This window comes from Pyxicephalus adspersus, chromosome 12, assembly GCF_032062135.1.
Source record: "Pyxicephalus adspersus chromosome 12, UCB_Pads_2.0, whole genome shotgun sequence".
NCBI lineage: Eukaryota > Metazoa > Chordata > Amphibia > Anura > Pyxicephalidae > Pyxicephalus > Pyxicephalus adspersus.
In genome coordinates, this window is record NC_092869.1 from 23,863,154 (window position 1) to 23,879,127 (window position 15,974).

At 38.2% G+C, this 15,974-nt stretch overlaps 1 protein-coding gene across 1 annotated transcript in view; it reads left to right on the forward strand.

Moving 5' to 3' along the window:
• Positions 1 to 15,974, forward strand: part of BAZ1A (bromodomain adjacent to zinc finger domain 1A) — a 39,304-nt gene that overhangs the window by 13,026 nt on the left and 10,304 nt on the right. Inside the window, exons 11-20 of the mRNA XM_072429069.1 lie at positions 1,615 to 1,753; positions 1,858 to 2,004; positions 4,337 to 4,432; positions 5,383 to 5,607; positions 6,168 to 6,333; positions 9,004 to 9,111; positions 9,235 to 9,365; positions 9,928 to 10,464; positions 11,680 to 11,840; positions 12,724 to 12,863. Coding sequence (XP_072285170.1) covers positions 1,615 to 1,753; positions 1,858 to 2,004; positions 4,337 to 4,432; positions 5,383 to 5,607; positions 6,168 to 6,333; positions 9,004 to 9,111; positions 9,235 to 9,365; positions 9,928 to 10,464; positions 11,680 to 11,840; positions 12,724 to 12,863 — 1,850 coding nt within the window. The remainder of the gene's footprint in view (positions 1 to 1,614; positions 1,754 to 1,857; positions 2,005 to 4,336; positions 4,433 to 5,382; positions 5,608 to 6,167; positions 6,334 to 9,003; positions 9,112 to 9,234; positions 9,366 to 9,927; positions 10,465 to 11,679; positions 11,841 to 12,723; positions 12,864 to 15,974) is intronic.

Genomic DNA, 15,974 nt, shown 5'->3' on the forward strand with positions numbered 1-15,974 from the left:
ATAAAAATATATACATATATAGAATCCATATAGATAGTTTTCTATTGTTAGTAGAAATAATTGATCTTGTAAATATTAAATATTGCATGTGAATATCATGCAGTCTTTTAATCTAGCCAGTATAAAGGGCTCTAATATTTTTATTGCGGTCTCCTATCTCCTCTTGGAAGAAGCCCACAGTTTACTGATTCAAATAGATCAATGTGATATTTACACACAAAACTAGATGAGTAAACACAATTACTAATTTTTTTTTCAGTGAAAGATCTGTGTCTAAACGAGAACTACATCTACTGACCTGTCCAATCATCCAAACCATTGCGATCAGGGAATTGTTTATTATTTATAATCTATTTGATTATAGCAGATAATTTGACATTCACTGAAACATTCCCTGGTGGAGAATCTTCCATCTCCATGTGTTTCAATGGCTGTACTTGATTCTCCACCAGGTAAAGTTTCATTGAATGAGTCACTGAGTAATTTTGAGTCAAGAGAATTATTCACAGTTTGGGTTCTCAGTAGTGATTTGTGTGTCTGATTTCTCATCTTCTAATATAATGTATGAAGGACCAACTGGTGGTTGATCAGTTGAACTGGTTTATATTCACAATAAACATACTCTTTGACATCTTTTTACTTCAGATGTATAAATCGTTTAAAACATTATATTTACCAGATTTAGTTACATATTCATGAATATGGAGTATTTTGTGTAAATATTTAGCATTTTCATTTCCAGCTACTAGGTAAAGCTCTGTTTCTGGTCTTCTGTGTGAAAACATTTATTTTATGCTATTTTTTTTTTTTTTTTGAGGAAGAGTCTGTTTAGTCACTGAAAGTGTTGTTTGTAAGTGGTTACATAACCCTGTTCTCACTCCTCCTGTCTGTCTTGATGAAATGAGCGTTTTGCAGATTTGGTGTGTAAAAGCAAATTTCTTCAGCTATCATTTCTAAAGATAATTTTAGAATTATCTGACACAGGTATACCTAATAATAAACCTTGATTTGTAGAAAAAAAAGTATTTATACACTCTTTCAGAATCCTTCTAACACATGACAATGTTTGTTTCTAGAACAGTTTTTTTATAGTGGAAAATGCAGGAAACGTTAATTTAAAACTTTTACATGTAAAATTAAAGCTTAACTCCATTTCAACAGTAAAAACAACAGATAAAATTACAGATAAGATTAGTGTTCCTTGCCATCTAGTCTTAGGAATAAAACAGCGCTGTTCTGTCTGGCAGGGGTACAGAAACAACTTTTATGCTGCTGCTCAGTCTCACTTCTTCCCCGACCTACCTAGTGAACGGTAAAAGGAGAATAAGCAGATTGTTGAGCTCAGCTCTCTTCTATCAATATTGAGCATAACAACCTCACTGTGCTACCTCTTCATCCCTCAGCTTGGGCTCTGCTAGACACGGACTATGTGAGGCTAATACCAAGTCAAATTTAAGTACTTAAAAATGTTTTTTTAACCACTTAAAAAATTTAATCTCTGGGGAAAAAGTAACCACTCTACCATACCCCAAAAAACAGAAAAAATTGGTCACATGATGCCTAATTTTATCCAGAGTAGGGTTTTAACTTAAAATATCAAATCATCTGTTTTAGGAGCTTCCTGCTGCCATTCCTGTGAAAACAAGACTTCCCCCACAATGCTTTGGGGATGCTCTTATGGTTTCTGAGTTTCTTCATGCATTTGGAGACCTGTTTGATCTTAAAGATGAATTTCCAGATGGAATGTCCTTTGGTATGTTTTACATTTTTTTTTGTTGCCTACCATATAGAGGTGTGGGCTACATTTTTCAGCAAATTCTGACAGCATTGTATGTGAATATATATTTTTTTTTTCAGATATGCTTGAAGAAGCTTTGGTCGGCAGTGATCCAGAAGGCCCCTTGTGTGAACTGCTGTTCTTTTTCATGAGTGCCATTTTCCAGGCTATGTCTGAAGAAGAGGAAGAAGTAGCAAAAGACCAGATAACAGAGGCTGAAGCCAAAAGTTGGTTTTAGTTTTTTATTTTTCCAAGATTTGTTAATCACTAGAAGATATTCAATCATTATATAATTGATTTGCGTCTTTTCAACTGTATATGATGTGTGAATCATCCCTAGCAATAATTGCCATTATAAGTGATAGTCAGCATTGCTTCAGGAAAGACCGAAGTTATCAAACAAATGTACTCTTTTTTTTATTTTTTTTTATGAGGAAGTAAGTAAACAGGTAGACAGTAGAATAGCAGTTGATATAGTGTGCTTGGACTTTGCTAAAGCATTCGACAATGTACCCCACAGACCATTATTATGCAATTTAGGGTCAATAGCTTTAGAAAAGTCATTCTGTAAATGGATTGAGAACTGGCTTAAAGACTGAATCTAGAGAGTAGTGATTAATGATTCATACTCTGAATGGTCTAAGGCAGAGGTCAGCAAACTAGGCCGTACTCTCTCCAGTCCCAGCCTAATGGCTCCGCCTCCACCAGAAACGCCCCCTGAAGGGAAATCCCTCTTCTCTGCAATGCATACAGAGTAGAGGGAATGTTCCCTATTTACCCCCGGGGACGGAAGTGTTAATGCCAGCAGCGGTAATTAGGGAAGGGAGCCACAGCACGGAGGCTGAAGAGCCGCATGCGGCTCTGGCTTTGGTAGTTTGTTTCAGCTCCGCCGCAGGTTGCCATCTGGGATTAGGCCGGATCTGCCAGGGGGCGTTAGGCCGGAAACAAACTACCGGCTAGGCCGTATCTGGCCTAAAGGCCAGAGTTTGCCTACCTCTGGTCTTAGGTATTAGTGGTGTACCCCAGAGTTCACTGTTTAACATCTTTATAAATTATATAGAGTTTGCAATTTAAAGTACCGTTTCTGTGTGCAGATGACGCCAAACTATGTAATGCAATTAAGTCCATACAGGATGTCTAAATTCTACAAGCAGACCTGGATGGTACTGTTTGATTGGGCAGCCAAGTGCCAAATGACATTTAATATAGATAAGTGTAAAGTTATGCACTTTACACTGCTAACAACATGCATGCTTCATGCTGTCTAGGGGGAATAAATTTAGGGGAGTCTGAAATGGAAAAGGATCAGGGGTTCTGGTAGATCACAGACTTAATACCAGCATGCAATGCCAAGCTGCAATATCTATAGCTAGCAAAGTACTTGTATAAAAGAAGAATAGGCTGCAGCAATGGAGACATTATCCTTTCCTGTACAAAGCATTGATCAGACCACATCTGGAATATGCAGTCCAGTTTTGGGCACCAGTTCACAAAAAGGACATTGTGGAATTGGAGAGAGTGCAGAGAAGGGCAACTAAACTAATAAAAGGAATAGAGGAGCTCAGCTATGAGGAGAGATTAGCTGAACTGAATCTATTCTCCCTTGAAAGGAAACGTTTATTGGGGGATATGATCACCGTATATAAATATATAAATGGTCCATATAGAGAACTCTTTTCCCAATTATTTACTTTGAGATCATTACAAAGAACAAGAGGGCACTCTTTGGGTCTGGAGGAAAAGAAGTTTAAGCTCCGGTTAAGGAACTGTAAGGTCTGAAAATGTGGAATCGGCTCCCTCAGGAAGTAGTTTCAGCAAATTCTTTAGATTGCTTTAACAAAAAGCTGGATGCTTTTCTAAAAGCACAGAATATAACTGGGTTTTAAGGATTTAAAGCAAAGATAACAGATACTGTTGATCCAAGGAACATATGATTGGAATCAGGAAGGAATTTTTTTCCTGTTGAAGCAAATTGTACCAGGGTTTTTTTTTTTTTATTTGCTTTCCTCTGGACCAACTATGTCTTTATAGGGTTTTATACCTGGAATATGTTTATTTCCCTAGTGGTTGAAATTGATTGTTTTTTTTTTTTTTTTCAACCTAACCTACTATGTAAATATGTCAGTGGTGTCAGTAACAAGTGGTAGCAGTGAGCATCTTCCCCAATGGTGACTGTCTTTTGGCATAGTGCTTAGATATTGTGTCATAATGGTGTCACAGAGGAGGTCAGACGCACTTCCTTACCCAAAAAAGCTGAAAAGTTTTGGCAGTTGAAAAGAGTAGAGGCAACATGCTGATGAGGGGTCATATACAGAGATCCTTGTGCTGCCGAGTTTGAGTTGTCAGATCTTGATGTGTGTTGGTAACTTTAAAACCTGTTTACATTCATGTGAGCAGAAACTGAATATGCTGAAGGTAACAGTTGTAACTCCTTCACCATTCATTATAGTGGGCAGTATGTTCATTTTCTCTGGAAACACATTGAATGGGTAAAATATGTTTGGGTGACATAATATAATGAACCAGTTACCTTACAACACTTTTAACTTTGTTTTACAGGATTAACAGAAGCTTTAGGCGAGGGTACGGACTCTGCAAATTATGCTCTTTTTGCTGTAGCCTCTTTGGCAGCAGCTTGGTCACAGTTAAATCATGGTATGTATTTATGCCTTTACATAATTATATTTTGAGAACCCTGCTGCTCTTTTCAAGCTTGTCAATAATAAGCATCATAAACTTTACTTCATTGCTCAAGTTAAAGTGTACCTAAACTCAGAATTTTCATTTTACATAAAAGGGTAGAGAACCCTTAGATGCAAGGTAAAAATTCATCTTTTTTTTTATTTTAAAGAGTGCCACATCGTCCCCCAACTCTCGGCCGCCTAGGTGGTCGAGAATGAATGGCAGCGCAAAGCCTCCCGGGATACCTACGTCAGGCATTCCGGGAGGTTCTTGGGCGCTCCTTCTGCGCATGCCTGAGCATCTCAGGCATGCGCTGAAGGAGCCTTTTTGCTCAAAGTGAGATTGGCAATTTTTTTTTTTTCATCCTACGTCTCCTGACCCTGGGCCTGGGTCGGGTGACATAGGATGAAGAACCCGGAGGAGAAGACAACGATGGCGGCGCTCGGAGCGCCAGCTCCGGGACGGATGCCGAGATGACGCTGGACCCGGTGCCAGACACCCCTAAAGTCATCAGACTGCCCTGCCGAATTGAAGATAAGTGTGTTTTGTTTTATGAGTATAGTCCTCTTTAAGTTTAAATTGTAAAAATGTATATTGTGTTCATCACTATCTTGGTTTAAATTTGTGTTTAAAATTGCCAAATATATTTGTGCCGTGTGATAATCTGTTCACAATTGTCGTTTCTGGGCAACTCTACCCTTTTACTTGGGTAGGGTAGCTATATGTGCTGTCTCTTTTTTTGTGTGACAAATGAACTAACATGATGCACACATGATATTAATTCACAATTTCATTTCCAAACTGTGTATATGTTTATTTTGCGTTTAAAAAGAAGACCAGAGCTTCACCTGGTGGCTTATTATTTTCATGTTGCAGATACAGGAGTTTGTAGTAACAAATATTCTGTAATTGTTTCCTTGCAGGCTGCAGTCTAAAAGAGCTGGACCTAGATAGCTGCACACTTTCAGAGATTCTTCGTCTTCATATTTTGTCTTCTGGAGCTGACTCAAACTCAGCCAGTGCCAAATATCGATATCAAAAACAGGGAGGATTTGTAGCTACCGATGATCCCTGTATGGAACTTCGCCTCAATCACCCTGCAATTCTAAAAAAATTGACCACTACTTCTGTGTATTCCTTGTCACCTGGTGAGCTCATTCAGACACCACTTGAAATTAAAAAGTCTGACCAGTGTATCTTTTACTGTATATGAATTACTACATATCTAAAAGGCTAAGTCCCTTCTACAGCCAAGTGAGATGCGGTTATGTAAAATTTCTTACATTCAGAATGTAATGATTTGTGCATCATTAGGAAAATTTTAAAATGTTAACTGTGCCTAAACAATACTCTTTATACTCTTAATATATTTATGTAGTTTATATTTATTTCTTATATCAAGCAGCACATTTGCTTGCAGATTTTACTGTACCAACAAGCAGCTGAGATAGCTGCAAATTTGGAATTTATTAAGGGGGACACCTGTATTTGCTTAGCTACAAGCTTTAGAAACTTGTGTTTTTTGTTTGTCTATAGAAAGATAATCTTTCCAGGACCTAACTAGTAAAATAGAAGTGGTATTTGTTCTGTGATAACTATTGCTGCTGGTAAAATCCTAACGCAACAATTTGTTTGAGGTTAGAGATTAAAAACATGGTGGTTTGTGCCACGATTTGATGTATAATGTATTCCTGTATTGTGCTTTTAGATGAAAAGTTGAAGATTCTCCACGCCCTGTGTGGCAAGCTGCTTACGCTAGTGTCCACAAGAGACTATGTTGAGGATGGTGTGGAAGAGCTAAGACAGGCAAAGCAAGAATTCAGAGAGCTGAAAGCTGGACAAAACCGCAAAGAGCGTGAAGAGGCTGCAGCCAGGTTTGTGTATAATGCTTTAACAAACTTCCTGTTCGTTTTTGTGATCTGTGTTAGTTTAAAAAAGTGATCCTATTTTCAAAAATAAACAAAAAGTAGCATTGTTCTCCCCAGAATTTTTTTTTTCAGCTGGGTGGTGGGAAACAAAAAGTTAAAAAAAAAAAAAACTCATCACTGTTGATATTCTATGGGCAAAAAAAAAAAAATGCAAATTTAAGTGTGTGTAAAGTTCTCCTGCCATATTCTGCAGGCTAACAACTCACAGTGATCAAACCTTCATATCTCCTAAATTGTTGGTACACGGGACTTTCATAGCTACTAATAACTAAAATTGCTTTAACCCCCCTAGCGGTAATCCTAAGTCACACTTGGGGTCGCTTTAAACTTAAAAAACACTTATCTTGCTCCGTCGGCATCCCTCGTTGTCCTGCTTGTCCCCGCAGATCCTAGCGACACGTCCTTCCTCTTCGATCTCCAGCCGGCGACTGTAGTGACGATCTCCGGGGTTTCCCGGTGACGTGTGGGCAGGAGGATCGGCGGGAAATTAAAATTATTTTGTATTGATTTCAATTCAAAATAGCTGTATTTAATCTAATACAAAAATCTTTATATATTATATATATAGATATATATTATATTTATAATATTAGAGCTACTGTACAGTTATATTACATGTTTAACTATTTTTTTTAATTTTTTTAACAGCTTTTTTTTTTTTTTATTTAAAGTTTATTATTAAATGTATTAAATAAACCACTGGACATATTTCGGTGAGTTATACCTAAGAATTATAGCCTACAATGTAAAATGAATTTCAATGGAAAAAATGTAACGCTTTTTGCATGGAAATACGGACAGAATTAGAACGTTGGGGGGGAGGGAGGTTAAATAATATCGGGATCACGAGTTTAAAAACCTATGAGAATTGAACATTTGGGTTGCTGTTTTATAAGAAAGGGCACCTAGAAGCCCAAAATTGAAAATGCAAATTAAGGACCCCGGGGGCCACTTATAAAGCAAAGAGCATTGGTGTGGGGCCCCTAAATTTTTTACCTACCTTTCACAAAACTTTAACTGTAATGCTACTCCACATTTTCTGCTTCTGTTCCTTGAACCCCAATTTATCTGGAATGGGGAGGTACAGGAAACTGAAAATGTAGGTGCAAGTGGGTGACACTCCCTCCTCCAATTTTATTAGCATGGCATCATTAGAACATTAAAAACCTCTGCCCATCAAAACATGCTGCCCTGTTACATTTAACTGTCCGCTTCCCTAACTTGAATCCTAATAGAATAGAGAGGTGCAGGAAAAGAAAATTAGGTGTAAGAGGGGGAAACTTTCATCACTATGGCATCATTGCAACATATACTCTGCTCATCAAAACGTACCTCCCTGTTACACATGACTGTACCCTATCAGTACCTGAGCCAGTATTTGATTTTGATGGGCAAAGTTTTTTTTTTTATGATCTAATGATACCATAGTGAAAAAATTTTAGAGTGTGTTAGCCCCAAACATTGCCCACACGTTTTCAGTTTCCTGCTCCTCCCCTTTACCCAGGGCAGTGCTTTTGACATAGTAAAGACATTTGTGTGTGTGTGTCTTTGGGGGGGGGGTGTAGCCGAAGGTGTACACACTGCACCCACATTTTTAGTTTTGTACACCCCACCATTCTAGGGCCATTGGGATACAAAGAAGAGAAGCAAGCAGGGTAACATAGTACAACAGTTATAGATTTGTGACAAGTAGGTATCAATTTAGGGACCCCACCCCAATGCTCCTTGCTATGTAAATGGCCCCAGAGGTCCCCAATTTGCATTTTCAATTATGGACTCCTAGGCGCATTGCTTTTGAAAAAGAAACCCCAATATTATACTTTCACAAGTTTTTTCAATTGTGATTCCCATATCTTTAAATTATCACCGGGGGGCTGAAATTGTAGCTACTATTGGATATGAGGGTCCCCTGTGCACCCTGAATTTTTCAAGTCATTATGACATACAGTTTAAAAGATAGGAAGGTTTGTACACAGAGAGCTGTAAGGATGCATAATGACATGCAGTTACACACACAATGCTCTGATGACCTCATTACACATTGTTACACAAGGTTTTTTTTTTTTTTTCAGAAGACTCAGCACAGCTAGAGAATAGGGGAGGGACAGCATGTGTCCCGATCTCATCCTAGCTGTGCTGCTCTTAGCAGCAGCTGTAATCCTCTTGACAGATGACCACTGAAAATGGAGCAGGCTCTCCATTGTCATTCAGAGAATCGGAGCTGCTTATAAGTGCTGGGTGGAGTGGACAGGGCAGCTGGGCGGCCCGCCCACCAAAAACGGGCTGGGGAAAACTATGAGTAGTTTTTCTGAGTTATAGCATTTTGTGGAGCAATTAATTTCTAGACGAAAACTGATTGGCAAAGTTATATACTGAGCAAGACCGGTGGGTGTAATTAAAAACAAAAACAAAAAACAAAAACATTTTCATCATTCCACGGACATTGTCTGATCCTTCTGCAATGAATACCTGTCTGGTTGCAATTTTCTGTTTGTAAGGTTTATAAAAAATTTAGGCTTTTCCTACTATTTCCAAAAGAATTAGAATTCTGGAAATAGAATTAAAAAACATTTTTAACAAGAAACTGTTTATTTTTGCCCTTTTTATTTAATATAGAATTCGTAAGCGAAAAGAAGAACGACTTAAGGAACAAGAAATGAAGATGAAGGATAAAGAAGATAAATTGAGAGAAGATGAAAATAAGGATGTTCCTAAAGCTGAAAGGTAGGGTGGAATTTAAAGTAGTTGCTGGGGTGGTAGATGTTCAGTTTATATTGTATGCATCCTTTTACCTCACCATCTTAAGCTCTGTATAGTCATTTACACATGCTTAACAATGTTTTTTAGAAATGAAGTGCAAGAGGAATTGCAGACTGAAACTGAAAATAAAGACTCTGAGAATAAGGATACTGAACAAAAGGAGCATGATGCAGCCACTGAAGATGAAGAGATGCCATCTGCTGGCAGGAAAAGAAAAGGTAGCTATCATACTATATAGTCTGCTGATATCCAGATCTAGCTACTTTATTTTTTTCTTGTGCAGTTACCATGATTATGTATAGTTGTATATATCACATCTAGTAAATAAATCTGCATGGATACATTTATGTTCAATCTGAAGTCAATAAAGCCCCCCAAACTTAAAAAAAAAATGAAAAAAGGGTACCATTGTATTTAAAATACATTACACATAAATGTGGTGTCCTGACCTCAGGAATCCTAATGACCCTGCTTCAGGGGATATTCTGTGATAGTCTGGGTTTAGATGAAATGACCAGCTTCATCTACTTAAAAGATGGAGTGCATCTTTTGTGGGGCACCTTTGAGTATTGTAGTAAATCATTGTTTTTTTTTTTTTTAATATTATTATTTATTTATTGCTGTTTTTTTAACTTACCCAGGGCTGCTTCCCCCTCAATCTTACATGGTAATTGCACAGGAGGAGAAGGTGCAAATAAGCCTCTGTAGAAACTTTTTTTTTTTTTTTTTTAAGATGTATTGAAAATTTATGGTATTTTTGTCATTTCTCCTAATACCCAGGTATAAAAGGGCAGAATGGCTCCAAAGAGAAGAACAGAGATTCACTGGGTAATAAAGAAAGTGAACCTGTGGACGAGGCAGAACAGAAACAGAAAAAAGAGAAACGAGAGCAGGAATTATTAGAGAAAATTCAACAATTCACAGCCTGCACGAACATCACACCTCTAGGCCGAGATCGCTGGTACAGACGGTTTTGGACTTTTTTCTCTGTTCCGGGACTGTTTGTGGAAGAGGACTATACTGGAATTACTGATGACATGCTGCAGCCTTGTCTTGCCTCCCATCGAGAACCAGAAACAAATCCTGCAGTCAATGGTCATGATGGTTCTGTCCAGGAGGTAAAGGAGGAGCCAAAGCCTGTGAACAAACCCAATCGCTGGTATTATTATAGCTCAGTAGAGCAGCTAGAGCAGCTGATTGAGTGTTTGAACACACGGGGGTACAGAGAGAGCACGTTGAAGGACATATTGGTACAAGAGAAGTCACGAATATGTCAGATGCTGAGTAGCTTTCCAGCTGAACGTTTCAATATTTCAGGTATTTCCTAAAAAATATACTAAATATACTATATTCAGAATTCGTTAGTATACTAAATTCAGTTCTTTCCTAAATTTAATAATTGTTACTTTAAAATGGGATATAACTAAGGCCAGATTGTTCCCAGAAGCCAGGTATCCAGTGCTTTTTAAAGCACAATTACAGTAATGCATTGGGCTTTAAAACTTTCATTGAGTGTATACTCACATGCAATTTGCACTAAATGGTATTGTTGCTGTGCTGCACATAACCTTTGCTGAGAGCAGAGCTGTAGGAGGGAGCTAGCAGCTTCCTGCAGAAAAGTACTACCGGCTTGGGGATAGTTACAAGACCAGTCAGACTTTACAAATCAGCTATTACTTTAAGCAATTATTTCTTAAATAAATCCAGCTCCTGTAGAATAGTAAAGTTTGACACTGAGTTGTGCAAAACTGGAAGAAATACTCACATTGCAGTCAATCTGTGCAAAGACTGCTAATGGTTCTCCATTTCAGTCTTGGTTCTCTAAAGCATATTGGGAGTCTACAAAGGAAGATATTCTAAACCATGCTTGAATTGTGGCCACCAGCATTCAGAATTTGCAGTTCTCTGCAAAAGATATGAGGTATTTATGGGGAGTAAATATTTTCCTGTCTTTGTCTCCCGATCTCGCACAAGCCTTGGTGATCTTTTACTAATCCTAAAATAGGAAGCAGTATATTTTGTTTAACTTTATTTTAACTGAAAAATGCCCTTTAAAGGTATTTTCCTAGAATCTTGGTACTGACAAGTGTATTGTACCCTGGGGATCTAGCTCAAATGTATGTTCAGCATTTGTGGACTCTGGCTTCCATTAAAACTTAATTACAAGATCAGTAAGTTGTTCTTGTAAAATGGCATGCTTTATTGGGCGCTGTAGCCCAGGTTTAGCTTTACGGTTTAGGTAATTCAAGGTTTTTTATTATTTATGGGAGAGATTAGCAGAAGGATAAGTTCTTTAGTGTACTTACACTTAACTAAAGGCAGAGGAGAAAAGTTGGGTAAATATCAAAGTGACAAAAATGACACATGCTTGACAAATGTCAACAACGTCTCCTATTTAGTCTTGGTTCTTTGTGTGTGTGCTTTGACTGTATTTGGCAGGTTGCTTGGAGTTCAGATTCAACTTCCAGTTAACATCTATACTTGTATGTACTTAGTACTCCTGAATCTAAAGGCAATGTTTTGTTTCCACAGAAAGTCCTTCACCTGAAGATGCAAAAACTGGTCGAGCAAAATCAGTAAATGCAACAGATTCCACACAAACCTCCGGAGAGAAGCAGCTAGAACTAAGGCTTTGTGAGCTTCTGCTGGACATTGAAGATCGCATCTACCAGGGGAGTCTCGGTACTGTAAAGGTATGTCATCAGAGGCTAATGATAAAGTCTTCAATTATTTTTACAGCATGCAGCACCCTGGCTTCATAGAACAGATGTGCTGTGTATCATCTAAATTCATTTCGGAATTGAAAATGTTGGCGTAGGGAGGTGTTAAAGGATCATCAGGAGAGATGTACATGATGACATTCTATAGGTAGTGACTGCTTTCTCATGCTAAAGGAGGTGTCTTGCACTTTCTACCCATCTTTGTAACAGGCACCTATTAGAACATCCAGTTTCATTTGATTGGTTTTATCACTTGGTTTACCACTTTTATTGCAGTTGCTTTAGTAATACTGTGAAGCTGTAATTAGCTATTCAGCCTTAGCCTACTTTTTGTTTATCCAGCTTCAGGTTGTCACAATTTCTATATGTGACAGGTGAGCTCTTGCCCACAGCAAATTTCACACCTTACTATTTTTGTATTGGTTTCTGCAGGCTGTAATTCAGTGTCAAAAAGTGCCAGAGGTCCTTATCTCCAATTTTGTTCCAGGTCATTGACAGATGGCACTGAAACGTTAGCATGAGCATGACTACCTTGTAGCTTGCATTCACAGAAATGATGGCCTACCTACTAATAAAGTGGATTGTTTTCAGGGAGTTGGCTGACCAAGACTTGCATTGTAATAAGTGAGATGAAACTTTTGTGTGGCACTGCAATGCAGGAAACAGAACCTGTTCTTGTAATTCTATGTACCAAGGTGTGTTTTTCGCCGTACATTTTGAAGATGCTCTAAATATGTAAGTTTTAAAGAAAAATGAGTAGTACTTTCAATTCTTAAACAAGCAGCTGTCTAGTGGTGTTGTAAACAAATATTTACATTTCTAAATTAATTGGTCATTGATTGTTTCTTGTGTAAAGGTACCAGACAGGCAATTGTGGAGGGCAACATTGGAGAAATGTTCTTATGAAGTCTTAGATGAAGATTCAAAAGATAAATCCATGAAAGTAGAAGACAATGATGTGGAGGATATGGAAGTTGATGTCAAGCAAAGCACTGGGTTAGTGGTCTTTGATGTTGATTTTTAAATGCTATACATATTAATCCTACACTAAACTCTTTAAATGTGAGGGCTACATATTTAGTATATCTCTTGCAATGTATTCACATTTTTTTATGTTTTGTCACTTTAAAAAAGTATTTTGTTTAGCGGGGAAAGGTTTTCAATCCATTGAGAGAACCCGGGTAGGATTGAAAACACATTTAAGATTAGTCAGACAATCGCATGGCAGCAACTCAAGGCGACCTGCTGAAGTTCATACCGAGCATCTGCGTGGGGAAGAAAGGGGATTTAGGTGACTTTGAATGTGGCATAATTGTTGGTGCCAGGTAGGCTGGTCTGTTTTTTTCTGAAAATACTATTGTGCTGGGATTGTCACACTCAACCATCTCGGGTTTACAGGTCCAACAAAGGGAACATATATAGTAGGCGGCAGTTCTCTATGTGAAAAGGCCTTTTTGACATTGGAAGCGAATGCCCTGACTAGTCTGATAGAACCCCAACCTTAACTCAAAAAATCACTTGTTAACAAGTAAGGCATGCAGGAGAGCATCTCTAAATACACAACACATCATACCTTGAAACTTATGGGCTGCAGCAGGACTGCCTGGGTAATGAGTATTGATTTCTACTGTGACATTTTAGATGGTAGGGTCAGGATTTTGCATCAACAAAGTCGAACTGTTGACACATACTTTCTTGAATCAATGCTTCAGGCTGATGGTGGTGTAATAGTTTAATGGGACAATCTCTTGGCACACTTCGGACTCCATAGTACTAAGTGGAAATGATTTAAAGCCACAGCCTACCTTAACATTGTTGCTGACCATGTCTATCCCTTTATGAGGTACTATATTTATCTTCTGATGGCTATCTCCAGCAGTAAATTCACCCCATGTCTCCAAGTTCAGATAATCTCATACTGCTAGAGCAGATTTGCTTTCTAGATGTACGGCAAACAATTCTGCAGCAACCCTGTGACGCTGTCATGTCAATATGGACCCAAATCTCTGAGAAATGATCCCAGGACCTTGTAAAATCTATGCCACAAAATAGTTATGCCATTTTTTCCTGCATTTTCAGTGTTTCTGTCCAAGTAATTTAAGGGCTTTAGAGCAGGTAAATACCTTTAAATATTCTCTGCTGTCTATGTTGCAATGTGTACACCATCCAACTACCATTGGTGTGCTCTAATTACAAGTGCAGGTAGAATTTTATTGGATGCAAAAGAGCATGTCAGATGTAGTTTCCCTATTGTGGCCAGGATTGGAATGATAACTGGCTTTTTCCTAATAATTGCTCTGTATTGGAGCAGGAATGGCACATTAAAACTAAGACTAGCACTTCTAGCTGGCTGTTATGCTTTGTGTATTGTTTGGATGCTAGCATTGTATAGTACTTTAGTATTATATTCATATGAACACTGGATGTAAAAATCATTCAGCTGTCATGTTGATAGAGTACTGATTAAACTACTGCTCCTGTTGGTTTTCCTGTTAGCACCTCATGAATCTCTGGGGTGATGGCATTTGTAGTTTGGAAAATCATGTTACCCTGTTACTATCTCTGTCTCGCTGGCATTGAGTGTAATCAAGTTTCCAGCTTGGTCATCTAAGCCTTATGGCACGACCCAACAATGCCCTATGGGGTATTTAGCTCAGTTTCTTGCTGATGCTAACGGTCAAGGTTCTTCATGCCCATCAGCACTTTTCTCTGCAGATTCTACCTTCAGTCTGTCATTTGGTGCAATGGCTTTAGTGCCTTTGACTGCAGGGATTTTTTCAAAATAATTCTAGGTCTCTTCATTCTCTGCCTGAAAAAAGTATCCATGCAACTCCGCTTTGTTGGCTTCTCGTTTCACTTTTTGTTATGCACTGTACTGACGTAGTTTTGCACTTCTCTACAGATTGCAATCTATGAAAAATTACTTTGGACAGGCATGCTACCCCAGTCCATCTGTTCTTCTATTCTTTTATGGTTCAGTCCATGTTGGCCTTTGGCTCTGCTGGGTACACATTTTCCATTTCTTCCACTTCCATTTACCAGTGCCTATGTTGCATCATGTGGAGCTTTAGTTGCTTTTCATTACTTGGAAGGTGGCTGCTTTCAAGGTCTTATGGGGGATATGGTGCCAGCTTGGCACTGGGATCCTGTGTGTATTATCTTCATGTTCTTGGGCTCAGTCATGAATCTATGCTCTTCACGCTTCAGGTTTTGGCCCAGTAATTTGAAAAGCTTTCTTCAGGGGAATTGGTGTTTTTCCCTCTGTCTCGCTGCCCCGTTCTCATATATTCACAGAGTTTCATTTTCCAGCATTTCTACTGGATGATTCGCCTCAAAGATATTCTTAGGTGTTCCTCCTATTTAATACTGTTATTTTTCCTTGTTGACTTTTGGCTTGTTTTTTTTGTGGTGCTTAGATAGTGCCTGTTCTCTAAGACAGTTTTTCTCCCTAATTCTGGACTCAGGACGCAATAAAAGGATTTTTGATTTGACATCTAAGTCCTTTGCTGCATTTTGTAAGAATTTCTTGAGCAATTATCTGTTAATTTTCCCAGGTATGCAGCATTCTCATTACTTCTTGTAAACTATCCTGAAAGAAGAAAGTGATTCTTTTGTTTTGTTTGAATAGTACAATCTCATTACCCACCTAAGATGGTGAATACTTATGCAAAGTGAAGTAATTGCAACTAGAAGCTTCTATTGTTTTAGCTATGCAGAAATTGTTTGAATTGGTTACTATTTACAGTTTTTACTGTAAAATTTCCCTGTCGAACATACCTGCTGAAACTTCTAAAAGTTCTAGTAAGTAGTGTTGCTGATGGACTGTAGTACTTCACTGTAGGCAATAGAGTAATAGCATCTGATGTTTGCCAATAGGAAAGAAATAGGAAACAAGGGCAACTCTGTAGAAAATTACTTTTTCCTACATTTCCTACTAAATTAGTTTTTCCTACACATTAACAATGGAATTATTCATCTTGGTAGCCTAAATTCTGCAGTACCAACCACATCTACACCGGAGAAGCACATAAAATTAAACCTTTTTCTTTCCTTTTGAGCAAGCCAAATGTCATAGGCCCAGTCTTTTACTGAGAGCATACTTAGGTC